We start from the raw sequence: 17450 nt of genomic DNA, 5'->3' as shown, positions 1-17450 counted from the left end.
AATAAGGGATTAGATGCTATAGTGCCCTCTTGTGGACATTCTGAGAACAGCACAATAGTAGAAGAGGAGTTGCAATAGTGAAAAAAAAAAAAGATATATGATGTGAAAGAGTTAAAAAGCTCTTATTTAATGTATTAACTTTATAAAGCGTTTCATTTTCCTAATCATTGTTTCACAGAATTTGTCAACAGATATTGGCTTAGGTGACAGACAGAAAACCCCACTTAGTGATTCCACAGCCTTACCTCTGGGTTCTGTGCTCTACTTTGCAAAAAGGTTCAAATAGATCGTGCACGTTGTGTTTCTCGGCTATGGCTAGAAGGTCAAAGTAATATCTGGCATACATTCTGCCAGTGATCTGAGTATTAAACCCAATGAAACGTAAAAAATGTAGTTCTATCTCATTCCTAGGGGAGGAGGAGGAGACAAAACCGACACAGAACATTTCAGTCATCTGGGCTACCATCAAAAATGTCACTCTGCGCTACAAGAATGACTCTAAATTGTGTTTTGAAACAAGTAAAGGTTACCCAGCTGTACTAAGACTGTAACCATCAAACCAGGTGCAGCTCTGTGAGGTCCCTCCTGCATCCCAGCGCTTGGAGTTGGGAGGAGTGTGAAGAGGTGACCGCCCCCTTTTGCTCTCCTGCTGCTGACTTGGGGGCTCAGAGTCCCTTGAGTGCGGCTGTGGATTCGTGCTCCTGGCTCACTGACCAGGGCCCGCTGTAGTGTTCAGATGAAAGGAGTGATGTATGCTGCTCCTTGGCCCTAACCAACTTGCAGGCATTTTCACCAGGCCCATCACAGGAAGGGGCTTGTGGAAGTAGAGAGGTACCAACAAACGAAGCGGGCACGTCACCACCGCCGTGAAGGGATCCATGGGAAGCCACCACTACTATCTGAGGGGGCAACACTCTTGAGGCAACAAGGATTCCTCAAGTATAAATAAATAAATTAATTAAATCAGCCACATTTGATGGGAAAGGGGACCCATCCCCCACGCAGTGCATGGGACTAACAGCAGAGGACAAAAGGGAAGTTTCTGTTCACTTTAATCCTCCTGACAGGACAGGCTGCACTTTTTAAACTATGAAAAGCAGAAACAGGAAAGATAGATGAGCTGGCTGGACTAAGCCCCCTTTAGGACTTGACCTCTGACGGGCACGGGGTCAGACTCCAACCGTGTTCTCCCACGTGGCGCTGCGTCCTGCCCTGCTCAGCACCCCTGCCCCTGCCCGAGCAGAGGGGAGCCTGCCCACAGGGGTGAGCTCAATAAAGTGGGAAAGGAAATTTGGAAGCAGCGCTCACATGTCATCGACGGTAATGATGTTGTTGATGAGCTGGCAGTAGTCCATGCCCCACACAGTCTGTTTGTCCCAATACTCATAGGCAAGAAGGGCGGATCCCAAAATTATTCTTCTCCAGTTAGTGGGTTTCATGTCAATATGTGCACAGTCCAAAAGCCTTTCCATGAAAATCTGCAAAAGTAGAGCACTGGTCTTTCACTTTAGCTCAGTGTAAATGCTTGATTAGAAGTGTTAGAAATGACAGATTTGATCCATTTTTGAAATTCTTTTTTTTTCTTTGTCAAAACTCATGGGAGGATATTTTTTCATTGATTCTTAGAAAGAGTGGAAGGAAGGGAGGTGGGGAGAGAGAGATATTCACAGAGAGAAAAACATCTATATGAGAGAGACATCGATTAGCTGCCCCCCCTCTCCACACACACTTGCTTGTTTTGGGAGGGGAATCGAACATGCAACCCAGGTGGGGGCCCTTGACCAGGAATCGAACCCGTGACCCTTTGGTGTGCGGGCTACTGCACTATCCACTGAGCCACCTGGCAAGGGTGAAATTCCTTCTATCCTTACATTCTAGACACTGCTTGGCCAGCCAAAGCCAGAGGCCATCCCATTCTCTCGTTCACCACTTTAGTCTGCCCCTGGCGCTGTCACTCCACTGAAACTGCTATTGCTGAGGGGATCAGAGCCTCCACAATATGAACAGAGCCTTCATCTCACTGCCCACTCCCCCGCCATCCCTAACAGCACAGGGGGCACGGCCATTTGCCTAGTTGCTGGGACCAAAAGCCTCCACTTGAGCCAGCCTGCTCCGATCTGCTAGCAAGTCTTGCCTCCCCTTCTCCGTGGGAACCTGACCGCTTGCCAGTGCATTGGGCACCTCTCACCTGTATGCCTCTTACTGACTCCTGACTGTACTGCCTCCACTCGGACTGCCAACTACACTCTCTTCTCCCCAGGAGCCAGAGTAGCCTCTTTCCTTAAGAGCACTTCACCCCCAACTCAATGTCTGCCAAAGGTTTCCCATCAGGCAAATAGCACGTAACTTCTCCCCATGGCCTGCAAGCCTCCAGGCCCTATGAGATAGGATATTGCCTGTCTGTGACCTCATCTTCTTTCCTCATTCCACACTCTGACCACACGGCCACACCTCACTGCTCCCTGAACACACTAACCCTGTGCCCGTCTCAGAAGCGGCCTCGGCCCCTGCCCACAAGGCCAGAGCTCATCTTCCTCAGCTCAGCCAGGTCACGGTTCCAATGTTTCCTCTTTAAAGAGGCTCTTCTGACCTTCCTGCCTAAAAGGGTAAACCCCTGTGACCACCTCATCACTTCATCCTGCTTTATCTTCTTGGTGCTCTCACCACCTGAAGCGTTCATCTCTTTAAAAACCCTCATTAAAAAACTACGTATGTCTTCCCCACTAGAATATCAGCTCTTGGGGTTGGGTGGCGAGTTGGGGGAAGAAACCGAAACCTCCCCTCATGTCTTTAATAGCAATGGTTTGGGATGGAAACTGCAATGGTAACACTTTCAATCCCAACGATTATTTAGCTCCACTGTGTGTGGCTTACTCCCTTTCATAGCTTCTCTTAATAAAGTTCTGAGGATCATGTCGGGAACCTGCTTTGATGTGCAAAGCCGGACCATCGCCTGTGCCCGGGACAGAGAAGCAGCCTCTGGAAGACCTGTCTTACCAAGGTCACAATCGCATGTTCCGCGGTGAGGTGTTCAGCACTGAAAAGGGCACGGACAAATCTGTAGACACTCTGCAGTTCAGGGTCATGCAGAAAGTGGTCCGTTGTAAGTATTTCGTGCTGAAAAGAGAAAAAAGGCAATATAAGTACCCACTGAAGGAAAATACATGAGAGCTCTCATGCTAGCAGCCTTCTACTTTGCCCACCTGTCCCGAAAATAATTTTGATTAGGTGACATGTCTTTTAGCCTTTTTAAAAAATGACATTTTTTTTTTTTCATTTCAGAGAGGAAGGGAGAAGGAGAGTGAGATAGAAACGTCAATGATGAGAGAGAATCTTTGATCAGCTGCCTCCCGCACACTCCCTACTGGGGATGGGGCCCACAACCCAGGCATGTGCCCTTGACCAGAATTGAACCCGGGACCCTTCAGTCTGCCGGCCAGCGCTCTATCCACTGAGCCAAACCAGCTAGGGCTCTTTTAGTCTTTGAAGTATAAACAATGATCTTAAACAACACTGATTCTATACTCACCAGTGACTGAACACAGATACAGGTACAACCTGCATACAGTTACGTATGTTTCTCCCTCCGCCCACCCACAGACGTCTACCGAAATGTTAACCATGTTTAGGCTCACAGGCATGTTTCCCCCTGTCACTCTTCTCTGCAACCAGCTCTGCAAACACATGCTCATGTTCCTGTGACCCCGAGACCCTGGCTGTGCCGTGCTCCCCAGGAGGCACCAGCTACATGTCGCTGCAGAGCTTCAGAGGAGGGAAGCAGGACATTCCTCTCATTTTAATTGGTTTAAAATTTAAGTAGTTGCCTCAGTTTTTTCAAAGAGTCTTAACATACCTTGTAGGTCTATTTACAGACATTTATATTGTTTGGTGCTCCTGAAATGTTTCTTTAAGAACGATACACTTACTCATTTCGGGCACATTTACTCACTTTAGCTCCCTGACTATACAAAGCTGTGGCTCAGTTCTTACTGACGTGGCCCTCACACAAGCCTCCTTTTGTAAAATCATTAGAGACAGCATGCAGTGGGAAGAAGACTGAAAAGAAGATGATTTTCACTTCAAGCTGTAGGGAGTCATTTTCTTCTAATAATTCATTTCAAAGCAGATCAGTATGAAATAAACACCACAGTACGAGAGACAAATAGAACCTCAATAAAACTGACACTTACTCTGAAGGGGTGCTTTCTCTCATTGAAAATATCGATCGATTTACGTCCAACTCTATAAAACAAGAATATGCATGTGAAAACCTTACTCAGGAAATGTTCGTATCTCAGCAACACATCATCAAGGACTGGAGACGGGGTTCAGGGGGAAGCTTAACTTTCCACAAAGCAGTTTGACAAACTGACTCGGTAAGAGGGTTTCCTGACTTCTCTTTACTCAGTACATCAAATCCTGTGCAATGTTTTCTGCAATGACCAGCGAGAGTTGCCTTCAAAACCACTGACCCTCCCTGACAGGCAATGCTGGTACACCAAATATGGTTCCATCCCTCCAGCTCACACTGGAATACACAAGAACACTTTATAAAGCAGTAGTGCTGGGCTACAATGTGTTTAGAGTTTTAATTCATGTGGATATGACATTCATGTTTATGTCCTGTTTTTCCACTTAGTATTTTTCTGTATTACATTCTTATTGTGAATGTGTTCTTATATCTGTTAAAGGTTTGAATTAAAAAGGTGCCTTTCTATTTTAAAAGTGACCAGTCTTTTGACTGCAATGTTCTCTGCACTAAAACACTCTGCTCATTGGAACAAGTGAGCTCTGCAGGCCACTGGGGTTAGGCTCCCCTAGACCAGCGGTTCTCAACCTGTGGGTCGCGACCCCTTTGGCAGTTGAACGACCCTTTTCACAGGGGTCGCCTAAGACCATCCTGCAGACCAAATATTTACATTATGCTTCATAACAGTAGCAACATTACAGTTATGAAGTAGCAACGAAAATAATTTTATGGTTGGGTCACAACATGAGGAACTGTACTTAAAGGGCCAGAAGGTTGAGAACCACTGCCCTATTTCTCAGGAGGCCCATGCGTTCAACCCAAATGCTAGAGGAATACTGAGGCATTGCCTGAGTCTACACTGACTTTTGAAATGTTGTATAAAATCAAAGATGAGCAAAACTGGTGTGTGAGCATGGATGGAGGCAGTGGTACCACACTGGGCCAGCAGCCAGTGTATTCCTCACTGCCACTTGCAGTTGGAAAACTAATTCTGCCTCAGTTCAGGACGTCCTTGATACAAAGGAAGAGTATTATGAAACGTGGATCCTGTTTTCCCATTCTCAACAGGGGGAGAGTGTGCAGTATGCACTTCTGCACACTGAGCTGTGGTTGTGTTAAGGAAAAGCGCTCATGGCTTAGCTGTGAGCAGAACAAGCCGCTCTTTCCTTAGAATGACATCTTTACTTGAGAATACAACTGCCATTCTCTCAAAACATAAACAGTGAGCCTGTCCCATCAAGGAAAGTAAATGTACATTTATCAAGCTATCAAGCTAACAATCAGGATTTGGGGAAACATGGACTGTCTTCCTTGTTCTTCGTTTTTGTTTCAGAGAAATAGAATAAGAGGTGGCAGGGGTGGGAGAGAAAAAGAGACACATCGATGTATTGATCCACTTAATGTTACACATTCATTGATTATTTCTTGTATGTGCCCTGACCGTGGATCAAAATCATGATTTTGACATCTGAGGACAATGCTCAAACCAACTGAGCTATTCGACCTGGGAAAAAATGTGTGCCTTGCTTTGTATGCTGGGCAGCTTTTCAATACTTAGAGATTTTTCTGGCAAGATTGGTGGTGATACTCACCAAAGGGAGGTATGGACACTGTAGTAAGAGAGTGGACCAATACTCTCCAAATGACTAACGTTATCATAAAATAACGTACAAGTGAAAGATTCATTTGGTTTACAAGGTAGATCCATCGGTATGAACGTAACAGAGCGCCTACTGTAGGTTCATGGGTATAATTAAATTCCCATCGCACCTAATTTACAAACACCAGTAGTTGTGGACTTTTGGTCCCATGTCAAAGGATAATCACAATGATCTGAGTCTCTGTAAATATAGCTTTTTTCCAGCCAGATAGCTACATGAGGCTGGGTCTTCCTACACTGCTTCAAAGCAAAGGATTAAGATGACTGAAGTAATGGCAAATGATTGCAGACAGAATATCCATGAGAATCAGGTGTCTTCTATTAAGCCAGACATTTAAAAAATTTGCAAAAATGTAAACGAATGACACATGTCCACTCAAATTTTGGTGCGGAAAATAATTATTTTTCATATTGTCTTGCATATTATACCCTGTAGTGGGCAAGGCCATCTGCCACAACAAAGGATTTTCCAGCTCAGAATTTCAGTAACGCAATAAAAACTGTTTAAAAATACAGTGGACTTATTTTTTAAAGCTCCATTTTAATTTCTAACACAGTAAATAGCAAATAACCCACATAAACAAATACTCTTTGGGATCCTCAATAACTCAAGTGTTATGGGTCTTAAGACAAAAACAATTCATTCACTTTAATCCTATATAATAAAAGGGTAACATGCAAATTGTTCCCTCGACCAGGAGTTCAACCAGAGTTTGACCAGGGGGCAGGGCTGGCCCGCCAACCACCCGGGGTCTCTCCCGTGGCTGGCCCCGCCCAACTGGCCCTGATTGGGGCCGGCCGGCCGGACCCTACCTGTGCACGATCTGTACACCAGGCCTCTCATAATATAATACAAAGCACTCTACAGCTCTCTTCAACAATGTCTACAGCTACTACCTAACACTCAATTTGATATGTTATACATTCACTAGCTAGAATAACAATACAGGTTTTAAAACTCACCTGTACTTTATCATGTGATATATGCACAAAGTCATGCTGTGGAAGAAAAAAGAATTGTAACAATTGATTTTATTATGTGAGGTTTGAGGACAATTGTGAATGGGTTGGGGGCGGGGGGCGGAGCGGGAAGACCATCCCAGCTGCCCAGTGGTCTTGAAATCCTCATTCCCATCAGTATCATATGAGCACGTTGCCCTTGTTTTAGCTATTTTGCTATTTCACATACCCGAGACTGTACACCTACTTTGGCCCCACCCTGTACATGTTAGTACACACTCCCCCATCATTTGCCCTTGTACCCATAGGACCTTGCATCCTGTACATGTTATATGTATTTGTGCACATACTTAAATTTAAGCCATACAGTAGTTTTTCTGCTTTTAAAAAAAGTTGTGAGGCCCTGCGTTTCAGTTGATTTATTTCACTATCTACCTATACACACATTTCCATTATTTTCCTACAATTAAATAAAATGCTCTGTGCCAAAAAAAGTTTAACATCACTTTTACATAATTATTAGGAAATTGAGTAGCAAGTGTAAGAGCCCAAAACATCAGTAGATTTAGTTATCCTGGCACAAGCAATGCTAACAACGCATCACAATGCTTCACAGTGTAAAATTAATAACACTTATTTCCAAAGTAGATTCAATGTAATCATGCCTCACAGTTTTCCTCAGCTCATCAGAGGTTGTGACATTGAGAGACTGTTGGGGGTGGTGGTGAAGTGCATGTATTTACAGACAAACATTTTTAGAAAATTGTGTAAGTGATTCCAGTAAAGACTGCACCCCATTGGGAACAATGTACCATGATGCACATTTTTCAAAATCATTCTTAAAACTCAATTAGCTCTATGAATTTTCTCATAAACCCTTACTTCAGCAACAGTGAATCTACTGAATGACCATTTTTTTTCTTCCTTCCTTCCTTCCTTCCTTCCTTCCTTCCTTCCTTCCTTCCTTCCTTCCTTCCTTTTTCTTCTTCTTTTTTTTTTTTTTTGGAAGAGGAGAACTGAGTTTAATAATTTTGTTTCCACTTGACTCTGATTGGAAACCTGGCTCCATAGAAGGGGCCAGGAGAAGGTGAGCTGCTATGGAAGAGAGAATCTGCCAGGTCACCAAACGTAAAGGGGATATGGCAGAACCAAGCAGTCCACAGAGTGGACAGTGAGAAAGAACCAGCCATCAGCAGAAGCTGAACCTCTGAGAAGCATGTGCGAGAGTCGGTCCATGGCGACGGTTGCTCTGGGAACGGGGACATTCCTGCACGGAGATGCCTAAGGCCTAGGCTACACAAAGGGCGTCTGAGACGGACATTCCTGATGGACATTTTACAAAATTTGGCTCTTAGAATAACTGAGAAATAGCCTGGAAAGATCGTCCCTGAAACTGTAATAAAGAAAGTGTCTTATCTAACTGGTAAAACTGACGGTTCAATGAGCTATTTTTGCTGTCATCCCACCATAAGAAAAAAGCAGAAATACATTGGTCGCAGCAATCTGTGAAAAGCAGGGGACCGCACCGTGAGAGCGTAGAAAGAGTCTGTAAATGGGAGAGTCCCAGAGAAAGCTCTCTCCGAAATGTCCACAAGGAGACAGGTGCCCGTTAGGAGAAAAAGTAAGAATATACACATCAGCAACCACATCCGAGAATGAAAAAGTTAGGACTGATATATTTAGGTCGAATGACTACTCTAAAGTAGGGCAGCTTATTTGCGTCATTTCTCAGATTCCTAGGGCAGGTCACGCGCATTCCGAAGGGATCAGCACCTGCAAATTCCTTGCCTGGATCAGGGTTTCCGCTCCCAGAGGAGAGAACAAGCCTGGCCTGTGAGGCCTTTACTTTCTAACAGGAAAACCAACCAGACCAGCCCCGCCAGGTCATCTGCTGCAGGTGCGCCTGGTTAACCTTCCCCTTGATTAGCACGGAAACGGACACATCCCTGCCCCAAGGGCTGAGTGTTTCCTCCTAAAAGGCATTCCCACCGTGCATCATATTTGCAAAGCACTTTAATCACACTGCCTGCTATCAGCACTGTTTGTTTGCTTTTAATAAAAGGGATGCATATCTGAGTGTAAGAACGGGAAGATTCTCCCCAGAGTTTACAGCAGCGGTTCTCAACCTGTGGGTCGTGACCTCTTGGGGGTCGAACAACCCTTTTACAGGGGTCGCCTAAGACCATCAGAAAACACATATATAATTACATATTGTTGTTGTGATGAATCACTATGCTTTAATTATGTTCAATTTGTAACAATGAAAATACATCCTGCAGATCAGATATTTACATGACGATTCATAACAGTAGCAACATTACAGTTATGAAGTAGCAACGAAAATAATTTTATGGTTGGGGGTCACCACAACACGAGGAACTGTATTAAAGGGACGCGGCATTAGGAAGGTTGAGAACCACTGGTTTAAAGGATTAATAAGATGCTGGTTCAAGTTCTTGAAGATGGAAATGGAAGGCAAATGGCGTCCTCAGAGGCTGGGAACTAGTTACAAACAGCAGAGCCTCCCCTGAGCTGGGCGGCGGCTGAGCACCACCCCAGCCCATGTGAAAGCGCCCTGCAGCGCTGGCCCTGAGTCCTAACAGGGCTTTACTTTAGATCGCCGCCCACCACCCGTTTTCCTCGTATTTTACTATCAAGAAATTCGGCCACATAGCTTAAAAAAAAAAAAAAGAAGTCCAAACTGTTTCCATTCTGAGGCCAAATTATGATGTGACGCTAATTTGCATAAAGCGTTTGCCTCTCCATGCGTCCTGCTGAAATCTAGGGTCCATCCCAAGGAAAAACCTCATACATCTGTCTAATTGCAGCAGAAGCGGGCGGGCGTGGCTCTGAATGACCATTTTCAAAAGGGAGGACAGCAAATGAAAATTTACTGTACTTCTTGAATTAAACTGATTTGGAGAAAGAAGCACAAAACCTACTTGTCTGAGCAAGGCTAACCTTTACAACTAGGTTTGAATTATTCTGTAACATCAGAATCTTTTGAATTCAAAAGAAGCTACAGAATGCATCCAAAGTTGAGTGGTGTTATTCTTTACTCCAGGATTTAGTGTCTTGGCTGAATACAAACATTCAGTGATTACTCAATAGGTCCCAAAGCTCAGGAGTTGAGAGAGAGAGATGGGGCTCAGCTTTTGCTGAAACACAATTTGATCTCAATTACTGTTATAAGTGAGAGAAGAAAGTTATATTATTATAATTGTGAACTTGCTGTTTTTCAACTAAAGTAGAAGTTACTAATAATTTAATTAGCAAAAAGATGGCACATTATGAAAATGACATTTTAAAGCTAATTATCTTTTTTCAGGCTGAAAATACAATTAAAGGTGAATATACTAATACTGTCAGGGAGCATTTCCTAAACCGTGTTCTGGAGAATCAGCCCTCCTATTCCAGACACTGAGAATGTACCTTGGACAACCCCATGGGAGGCAGGAAGCTGGACAGAATATGCATTTTCTCTCTTAAATAAGCTTAGAGTTTTCATCTTAGGGTGTCTTTAAGGTTCATCTCCCATGGTAGGCTATGGGGCAACTAATAAATACTTTTCATCATCATAACACTGTTCATGGTTGCTTAAGTATAAACCTGTCTAAGTCTATGTTTCCAAATATTACTTCTTTCACTTTTTTTCTTTTGTTATATATCTCCTATATATTAGAGAGGAATATGCAAATTGACTGTCACCACCACAAAGATGACTGCACCCACAATGGAAGCCGAGTTCCCGTAAAGAGCCTTAACGAGCAATCAGCACGGACCTGTGGCTGCGACCCCCCTCCCGGCCCCCGTGAAACTTGGCTGGGGACCTCAAGGCGTGCCCCCCCCCCGCTCCAGCCTGGGCTGGGGGACCTCAGGCTGCACCCCATGACCCGGTGCCAGGCAGGGGACCTGAGGCTGCACCCCCTGACCAGCAGGGCTTGACAAGGGTGGGACTGGCAGGGTCTGGACCTAGCCCAATGGTGGGGGGTTGGGGGGGGTGGCCGGGTCTGGATCCCACACGTTTTTGAGGCGCATGTGGGTGGGTAGGGACTTGACTCTGGGTCCCATGGTGCGCCCCTGACTCTGATAGGAGGAAGATTTTCATATACATTTTACTAATTTTCTTTCATCTCTGACACTTCTATTACAGAGAAAGGGCAAATAGCAATATTAAAATATTTCCTCTAATTAACCTCCGTTTAATGTGCACGAATTTCGTGCACCAGGCTACAAGATGCAGTGTCTTCAAGATATATTTATACATATGTATACATATATAATTAAATTTTATATATCTATTAAATTAAAACTTCAGTTGAACAAATTTTACCTACAAAGGAATTAGCTTGAAAAGTTGTTCCTTAAAGACTGATGTGATACATCCCACTTTGGGGGTAGGAAGGAAACGTAAATTTTAATAAAGACGTAGTGTAGAAAATGTATGATGGGAAAATCTGTCAAAATCCAATTAACTTGTAATGCAGACACACTCTGGTGCCAGTGGGGGAGGAACTATTCCTTCTTGCAAGAACGGCTTCCAAAGTGCTGTGCACTGTTTTAGGACCATGTCCCATAAAGAAATGCGTTTTAATAGAAACACCCAATAAAAAGCACTTCCCCTTTCCATTATGGTCAAAAATGCCTTTAAAACAGAAAAACACACACGATATTTTGGGGGGACTTCATATATTTGCTAACTGGTTTTCCCTTCTTCCATCCACTCTACTAGTTACATGGAAATTGAAATTTCATATTTAGGTCCTTGAAATCAATAAATAATAGACACCAGTTTCTTAACCTGGTTACTGAGAAGGACCACAAAGTGGCTGAAACTATGGATCAGTAGGATGCTTTCCGCAGAAGGGGGTCTGTCACTCAGCCTGCGGCAACCTAGTGGTACTCACGACTGGATGGTGGTTTTAAAGTCCGGCTGCCTGATGGTATCGTCAGAGGGAAACACTGTGGGACACGACCCATATCCTTTAGTCGGGCGCCCTGGACATTCCTGACGTAGACGGAAGGAGAGGCAAATGTCACCATGCGTCTGCTGACCCTGTAAACGTGTCTGTTTTTTCTCTTGGTTAAAATGTCAAACAATTAAGCATTAAGGGTTTTCTAGCAGTCCATGAACTGCTTGAGTGTGATATCATGTGCGGCTCTATGTAAACCCAATAGATAATCTAACTTCTACAGACGAGGTTTGAGGAATGGCTTATAAAATATTCCCTTTCATAAGTACCTGTCATCAAACCTGCCCGGCCCCTATTAAAAATGCCCTTTATAATAGTGTAAAACGTTTAGAATTAGACTTCAGTGTTTTTCTTCCTTAAGAGAGCAAACGTAGCTAAGGTTTCCTATTTCTCTTGTTCATTTATTACACTTAAATGCAATGCATTAAATAATAAAAATTCACGACCATTTTATTACAGTAAATGAAAGACAATAATGAATATTAATTCAAAGAGACAAAACACGCATGTTCGGTCAGAGGTGTGTGTGTGCCAGGGCTGCCCATTTGCTAACAAGCTGGGGGCCACAGGTCTGTCTGAGCCTCACTTTCCCCAAAACCAGATAAAACAGCTTTCAGAATTCAACTCTCACTTCATGTTTAAGGAAGACTATCATTACATTTCTCAAGCGAGAACCCCAGAGAATGGTTTCCATTCATTTCTAAATGTTGTTCATTCTGTTCTCTTGGTCTGACGCTCCCCCCCATCCTGCCTCTCAGGCTGCTCTCTCTGCTTACAAGGCCTCTTCTTCCTTGTCCAGCAGCTCCACTCCCCCCCACCCACCTCCAGGACACCCTCCCCAGCAGCACACCCCCCAGCTTCTCTCCTGCACACGCCCACATCTGAGTGACCACTTGTCACATGGCATCAACTGCCTCCAGGGTGTCCCTCTCACAGAAACCTACGCTTCTCTAGGGAAGGGAGGACTCTGACTTCTCCCCTGCCTCCAGCTGCTGAGCACAGAACCTGGGACAGATTAGCAGCTCTAGTGCTTGACAAGTTTTTTTTTTTAATATTTTTTATTTATTTCAGAGAGGAAGATAGAGGAATAGAGAGCTAGAAACATCAATGATGAGTGAGAATCTTTGATTGGCTGCCTCCTGCATGCCCCTCACTGGGGATTGAGCCTGCAACCCTCCCATGTGCCCTTGGCCGGAATCAAACCTGGGACCCCTCAGTCTGCAGGCCGATGCTGTGTCCACTGAGCCAAACCAGCTAGGGCAACAAGTTTTTTAAATCATTTACATCTGGGAGATAAATCTTAGTGCAGATACAATTTAGAATTTAACTGCAGTGGTACTGGAGAGGTGACAATAAAATGTTTGAGAACCTTTAGAGAAAACACAATCCTTAACACGCTTTAGCAGTACCCATTGATTTGATAAGTATCCACTGATTTGCAAAGAGCCCAACAATTCAGCAATAATCAAATACTGACATAGCCTGAACTATATTTTGACAATTCTCTTCCTTAAAATAAGGCCAATAACTAATCATTGTAAATAGTTGAGAATAACAGTAGCATTTTTGAATATCAGAAAATACTAATAACTTTAATATGCTTGGTTTTGTTGTTTTTAAAAACTAATGCAGATAAGCATCCTTCCTCATTTCATAGAAAATAGCTTTCTTCATGCTGTCATACTTTCCCATCAGCATCCCCCACAAATGCACAAGAGATCGGGCAGGGCAATAATCTACTTGATGCCTTTTAAAATACAGAGCATTTTAACAATGCCAGCAGCCTATAATCAGAAAGATCCATAGATTGTATAAAACGCCATTTTGCTTGTTTTAAAGGTTTCACTGAAAAGCCACTTTTTCCTTATTAATCAGAAGTTCCAGACCATATATTTTTTTTTGAAAAGTATCACTATTTGAAGGAATAAATTCTCCTTCAATCTAGAATAATTAGGAAAATAGAGGAGGTTGAGAACACCTACAAATGAGGTCCATGCTATTGGTATCTGTCCATTATAGTTGTTAGGAATCAGAGCAGACAACTTTTATATCGAACTATTAATTTCTTACTTAACTCTTCAACTGTTTACTTACATCATTGTTCTTCCTCTTGTCTTGTTCTAAGAAAAAACAAATTAAATGATCAATTCTGATACAAATGCCATAGAAAATAAAGGGGTTTGTTATCTGAGAAACTACCACATAGAAAATGAGCAAAATTTTATTTCATTTTAAATACTTTACAACAAAATTTATAATTTGGAATACCTGGAAAGTTGAGCCCCCTAAAGCAAAATCTAAAAACTTAGTGTTACTTTTTGACCTAACGTATCAACTATATTAGGCACAAATGAAAGGCTCTCCATGTACAGAAGAAAAGGGCAAATCAATTCAGACCAGGTGAGAAACGAAGCTGATGAAAAAGTTTACCTGTAGCAGATCTGAATCTCTACTCAGTAGTGGTGCCTGATTGTACTTTTATACCCATCTTACTTGAAGCACCAGGATCTAAGAGTTGACGCTCTGAGAACCAGTTTCTGGCCAGGCACCAGTCCCCAGGCTCCTGAGCCTCCCAGGAAATGTCCAGAACCACTTATTGTTAATCAACCATAATACCTCACTAAAAACTAATGGGTCTTTACTCAATTGGAAAGTAACCTGTTTAAATGTACATTTTAAAATGAGTGCTGCCTTAGTAGCCCTGGCTGCTGTTGCACAGTTTGTTGGGCATCGTCCCCTGCACCAAAAGGTTGCCAGTTTCATTCCCAGTCAACAGCACATGCCTGTGTTTGGGCTCAGTCCCTGCTTGGGGCGGGGGGGATGTGCAGGATGCAGCAAATCCATGTTACTCTCTCACATCAATGTTTTCTCTCTCTCCCTCTCCCTCTCCCTCCCAAAATCAATAAATTATTTTTTCTTTCTTTTTTTAATCCTCACCGGAGGATATTTTCCCCATTGCTTTTTAGAGAGAGTGGGAGAGAGAGGGAAAGACAGAGAGACACATCAATGTGAGGGAAACACATCAATTGGTTGTCTCCTGCACAAGCCCTGACCAGGGCCCAGGCTGGGGGGAAGCCTGCAACCGAGGTATGTGCCCTTGACTGGAATTGGACCCAGGACCCTTAAGTGCAGGCCAATGCTCTATCCACTGAGCCAAACCAGTTAGGTTTTAATAAACTATTTTTAAAAGATATTTTTAAAAAGAAAATGAGCATGGTAACCTTTATTGCATATCTCTACAGCGCCCAGCGTCATTTTGCTCTCACAAAGGCCAGAAGAAGACTGAAAGCTCTGAATAGGGTCTTGGCTGTGCTGTTTCCCACACTGCCTCCTATGGTGTGGGATGGGCACCACAGAAACAGTCCCTTCTGAGTGAAGAGAGGGCCAGGGCGGAGCTTTTCCTTTACTGTCTCCACTCTACTGTGAGGCACCCATGGCTCTGGAAGGCACTGAGAAACACAGCCATCCTAACCAAAAGCGATTAGCTTAAAACAAGAGAAACACACACACAGGGCACCCCATGCTTTATTGTGCGGCATCACTTCCAATACAATGGAACCCTCATTCCTTGTACTTCTGTCCTAATCAACTGAAACACCTGGTCACGTGTGGCCTTTCCAGCTGGTAAACTCAATTGAACAAAGCATTGAGGAAGGTCAGCAGGCAAGCAGGACGGTCAAAATCCGACCTGGCTGCTCAGGTAGTAAAGAGGGAAACACATCCGGCCGCAAGGGGGAAAGCAGCAGGGGTGGGGACCAGGAGTCCATCCCTAGGAAAGCTGGCTCCAGCTGGAAGGAGCCCCAGGCAGTGAGTCCCTCCCAGGGGACTGTGGGGGCAGCGGAGGGCAGAGGTACCCCAAAGAGCAGAAGGGAATTGCTGCCTCTTACCTTGGGGCGTCACCGGGGCGCTGATGTTCTTCAGGTGGTGGCGCTTGAGGGCTCCGCAAGTTGACTCAGACTTCGGGGCAGCAGGCACTGTTTGTACTGCCCCTGTGTCCCTAGCAGCCGCCTCAGGAGCCTCAGACTCACGCTTTGACTTAACGCGCCTGGAGCCCCGACCCAGCTTGGGGCTGGCACTGGGCCTGGGACTGGCCTTCAGGCAGCAACTCTTGGAGTTGCCCATGGTTCACCTCCTCTCCTCCCTGGTGTTGCTGCTTCGCTCACACCCCGCTCCCCGCCTCCCCCACCCACAACCCTCAGCAGTCCCTCCCCCCAAGGAAGGCTAGGCCTGCAGGCAGCCCCAAGGCTTCACCGCACAAGCAGGTAGGGCTCACCCACTGTTTGCTTGGCCTCTGGGCTGCCTGGCCCTAGGTGGGGCACAGGACCCAGCCACCCCCCCTCCCACCCCCCCGAAACTGCACCTCTCTGGATGACTCGTTTGTGAGGACAGCAACCAACACGACTTGTTGAAAACGGATCGGGATCCGACAAGCGCTGAGAGCTACAACCACAGTGGGAAGAGAGCACAGCCAAAGCTCCTTCTCCTGCCACAGTTGCTTCTCAACTGAAGTCTGTTGTCCTGGCTGCTGCCAGCCAATCAGAACACGTTCCGCAGTTACCTGGTTACAAGGGACCAATCACACCCAGAGTTCCAGCATGGTAAATGCTGGAACCCACAAAGAAGTCAGGGATTTACAATCCTTCCTCTTGACTTGGGTTTCCATTCATTGCATGCATCCTGGACCTCTCCACTCCTGAGGGAAGTGCAAGCAGGCCAGAGTCATTAGCTCCTGGGTTTCACCAGGTCTGACAGCCGATTCATTGATGCATTGCTCTCTGGACTTATTTACACCTTCATCGTTGACCATTTTTGTAACTAAATTCTCCTTCTCTATCTGCCTGCACCTCGCCCTGGTCCTCCTCTCAATAAAGTGCTATGACTGTGTGTCTTAAATGGGACTCAAGAAAACATCACCCCTCTCCTTCCTCATAAGTAAAATAGGAACCAATTCATTCATCCCAGCTCAGCAACACAGGGCTTCACCAGTTTGCTTTCCTACCTCTGGTTTTCCCCCTCATGGCAGGAGTTTCCTGATTCCCCCCCTCACACCCCCACCCCCGCCCCAATAACAATGGTTAAAACTCAACTGTCACATACACAATTGAGAACCACAAAGAGGGGTACCACAATCCTAATTTGATGAACATGATGGTAATGATAGTTAACATTTGCCCAACCCCATTTCAGAAGAGGTATTTGTTATGCCCAGAGCTCAGGGTCCCCAATAATCCACCACCAGGGAGCCTCCTCCGATGCAAAAGCAACGAGTCTTTATTGATCAATTCTAGAATTGGCTCCCAGCCTCTATCCGGCGCAGCGGTGAGGCGAGAGAGCGTGTCCCAGGAGAACAAAGGTTATATAGGGCTAGCTATTTGGGGTGGGCTTTAGGGGTGGCGTGAGTTACAGAGATTGGTCAGGGTTTTACAGCATAAGGGTCAGGAAGTGACCATCATATTCTGAAGGTTGGAGCCGTCCTCCACTGTAGCCTTATTAGGACCCTAGCTACATTTCTGGAGCTTCATTGGTCCACTCAGGTGGGTGGTTCGGAGAGTGAGGACAATACCAGCATTCTTGTGGTCACTCTCGGGGCGGGGGGGGGGGGCCGGCT

At 44.9% G+C, this 17450-nt stretch overlaps 1 protein-coding gene across 1 annotated transcript; it reads right to left on the bottom strand.

The window, feature by feature from the left end:
- Window positions 1-241: 241 nt before the first annotated feature.
- Window positions 242-15964, bottom strand: LOC132236073 (cyclin-Y-like protein 1). Its single transcript, XM_059699489.1, has 8 exons — window positions 15730-15964; window positions 13937-13962; window positions 11777-11877; window positions 6873-6908; window positions 4191-4242; window positions 2998-3117; window positions 1309-1478; window positions 242-407 (listed from the first exon to the last, which is right to left on the bottom strand). The coding sequence occupies exons 1-8, from the start codon at window positions 15962-15964 to the stop codon at window positions 242-244; spliced, it is 906 nt and encodes a 301-aa protein (XP_059555472.1).
- Window positions 15965-17450: the final 1486 nt, after the last annotated feature.

The sequence above is a fragment of the Myotis daubentonii genome, chromosome 5 (genome assembly GCF_963259705.1).
Source record: "Myotis daubentonii chromosome 5, mMyoDau2.1, whole genome shotgun sequence".
Classification (NCBI taxonomy): domain Eukaryota; kingdom Metazoa; phylum Chordata; class Mammalia; order Chiroptera; family Vespertilionidae; genus Myotis; species Myotis daubentonii.
This window is presented reverse-complemented; position numbering and strand designations above follow the sequence as displayed.

Coding starts and splice junctions, on each gene's coding strand:
- LOC132236073 (XM_059699489.1), bottom strand. CDS start 15,964: ATGGGCAACTCCAAGAGTTGCTGCCTGAAGGCCAGTCCCAGGCCCAGT. Junction 4,243..6,872: donor TATCACATGATAAAGTACAG/GTGAGTTTTAAA, acceptor CTTGTTTTATAG/AGTTGGACGTAAATCGATCG. Junction 408..1,308: donor ATCATTACCGTCGATGACAT/GTGAGCGCTGCT, acceptor CTCCTCCCCTAG/GAATGAGATAGAACTACATT.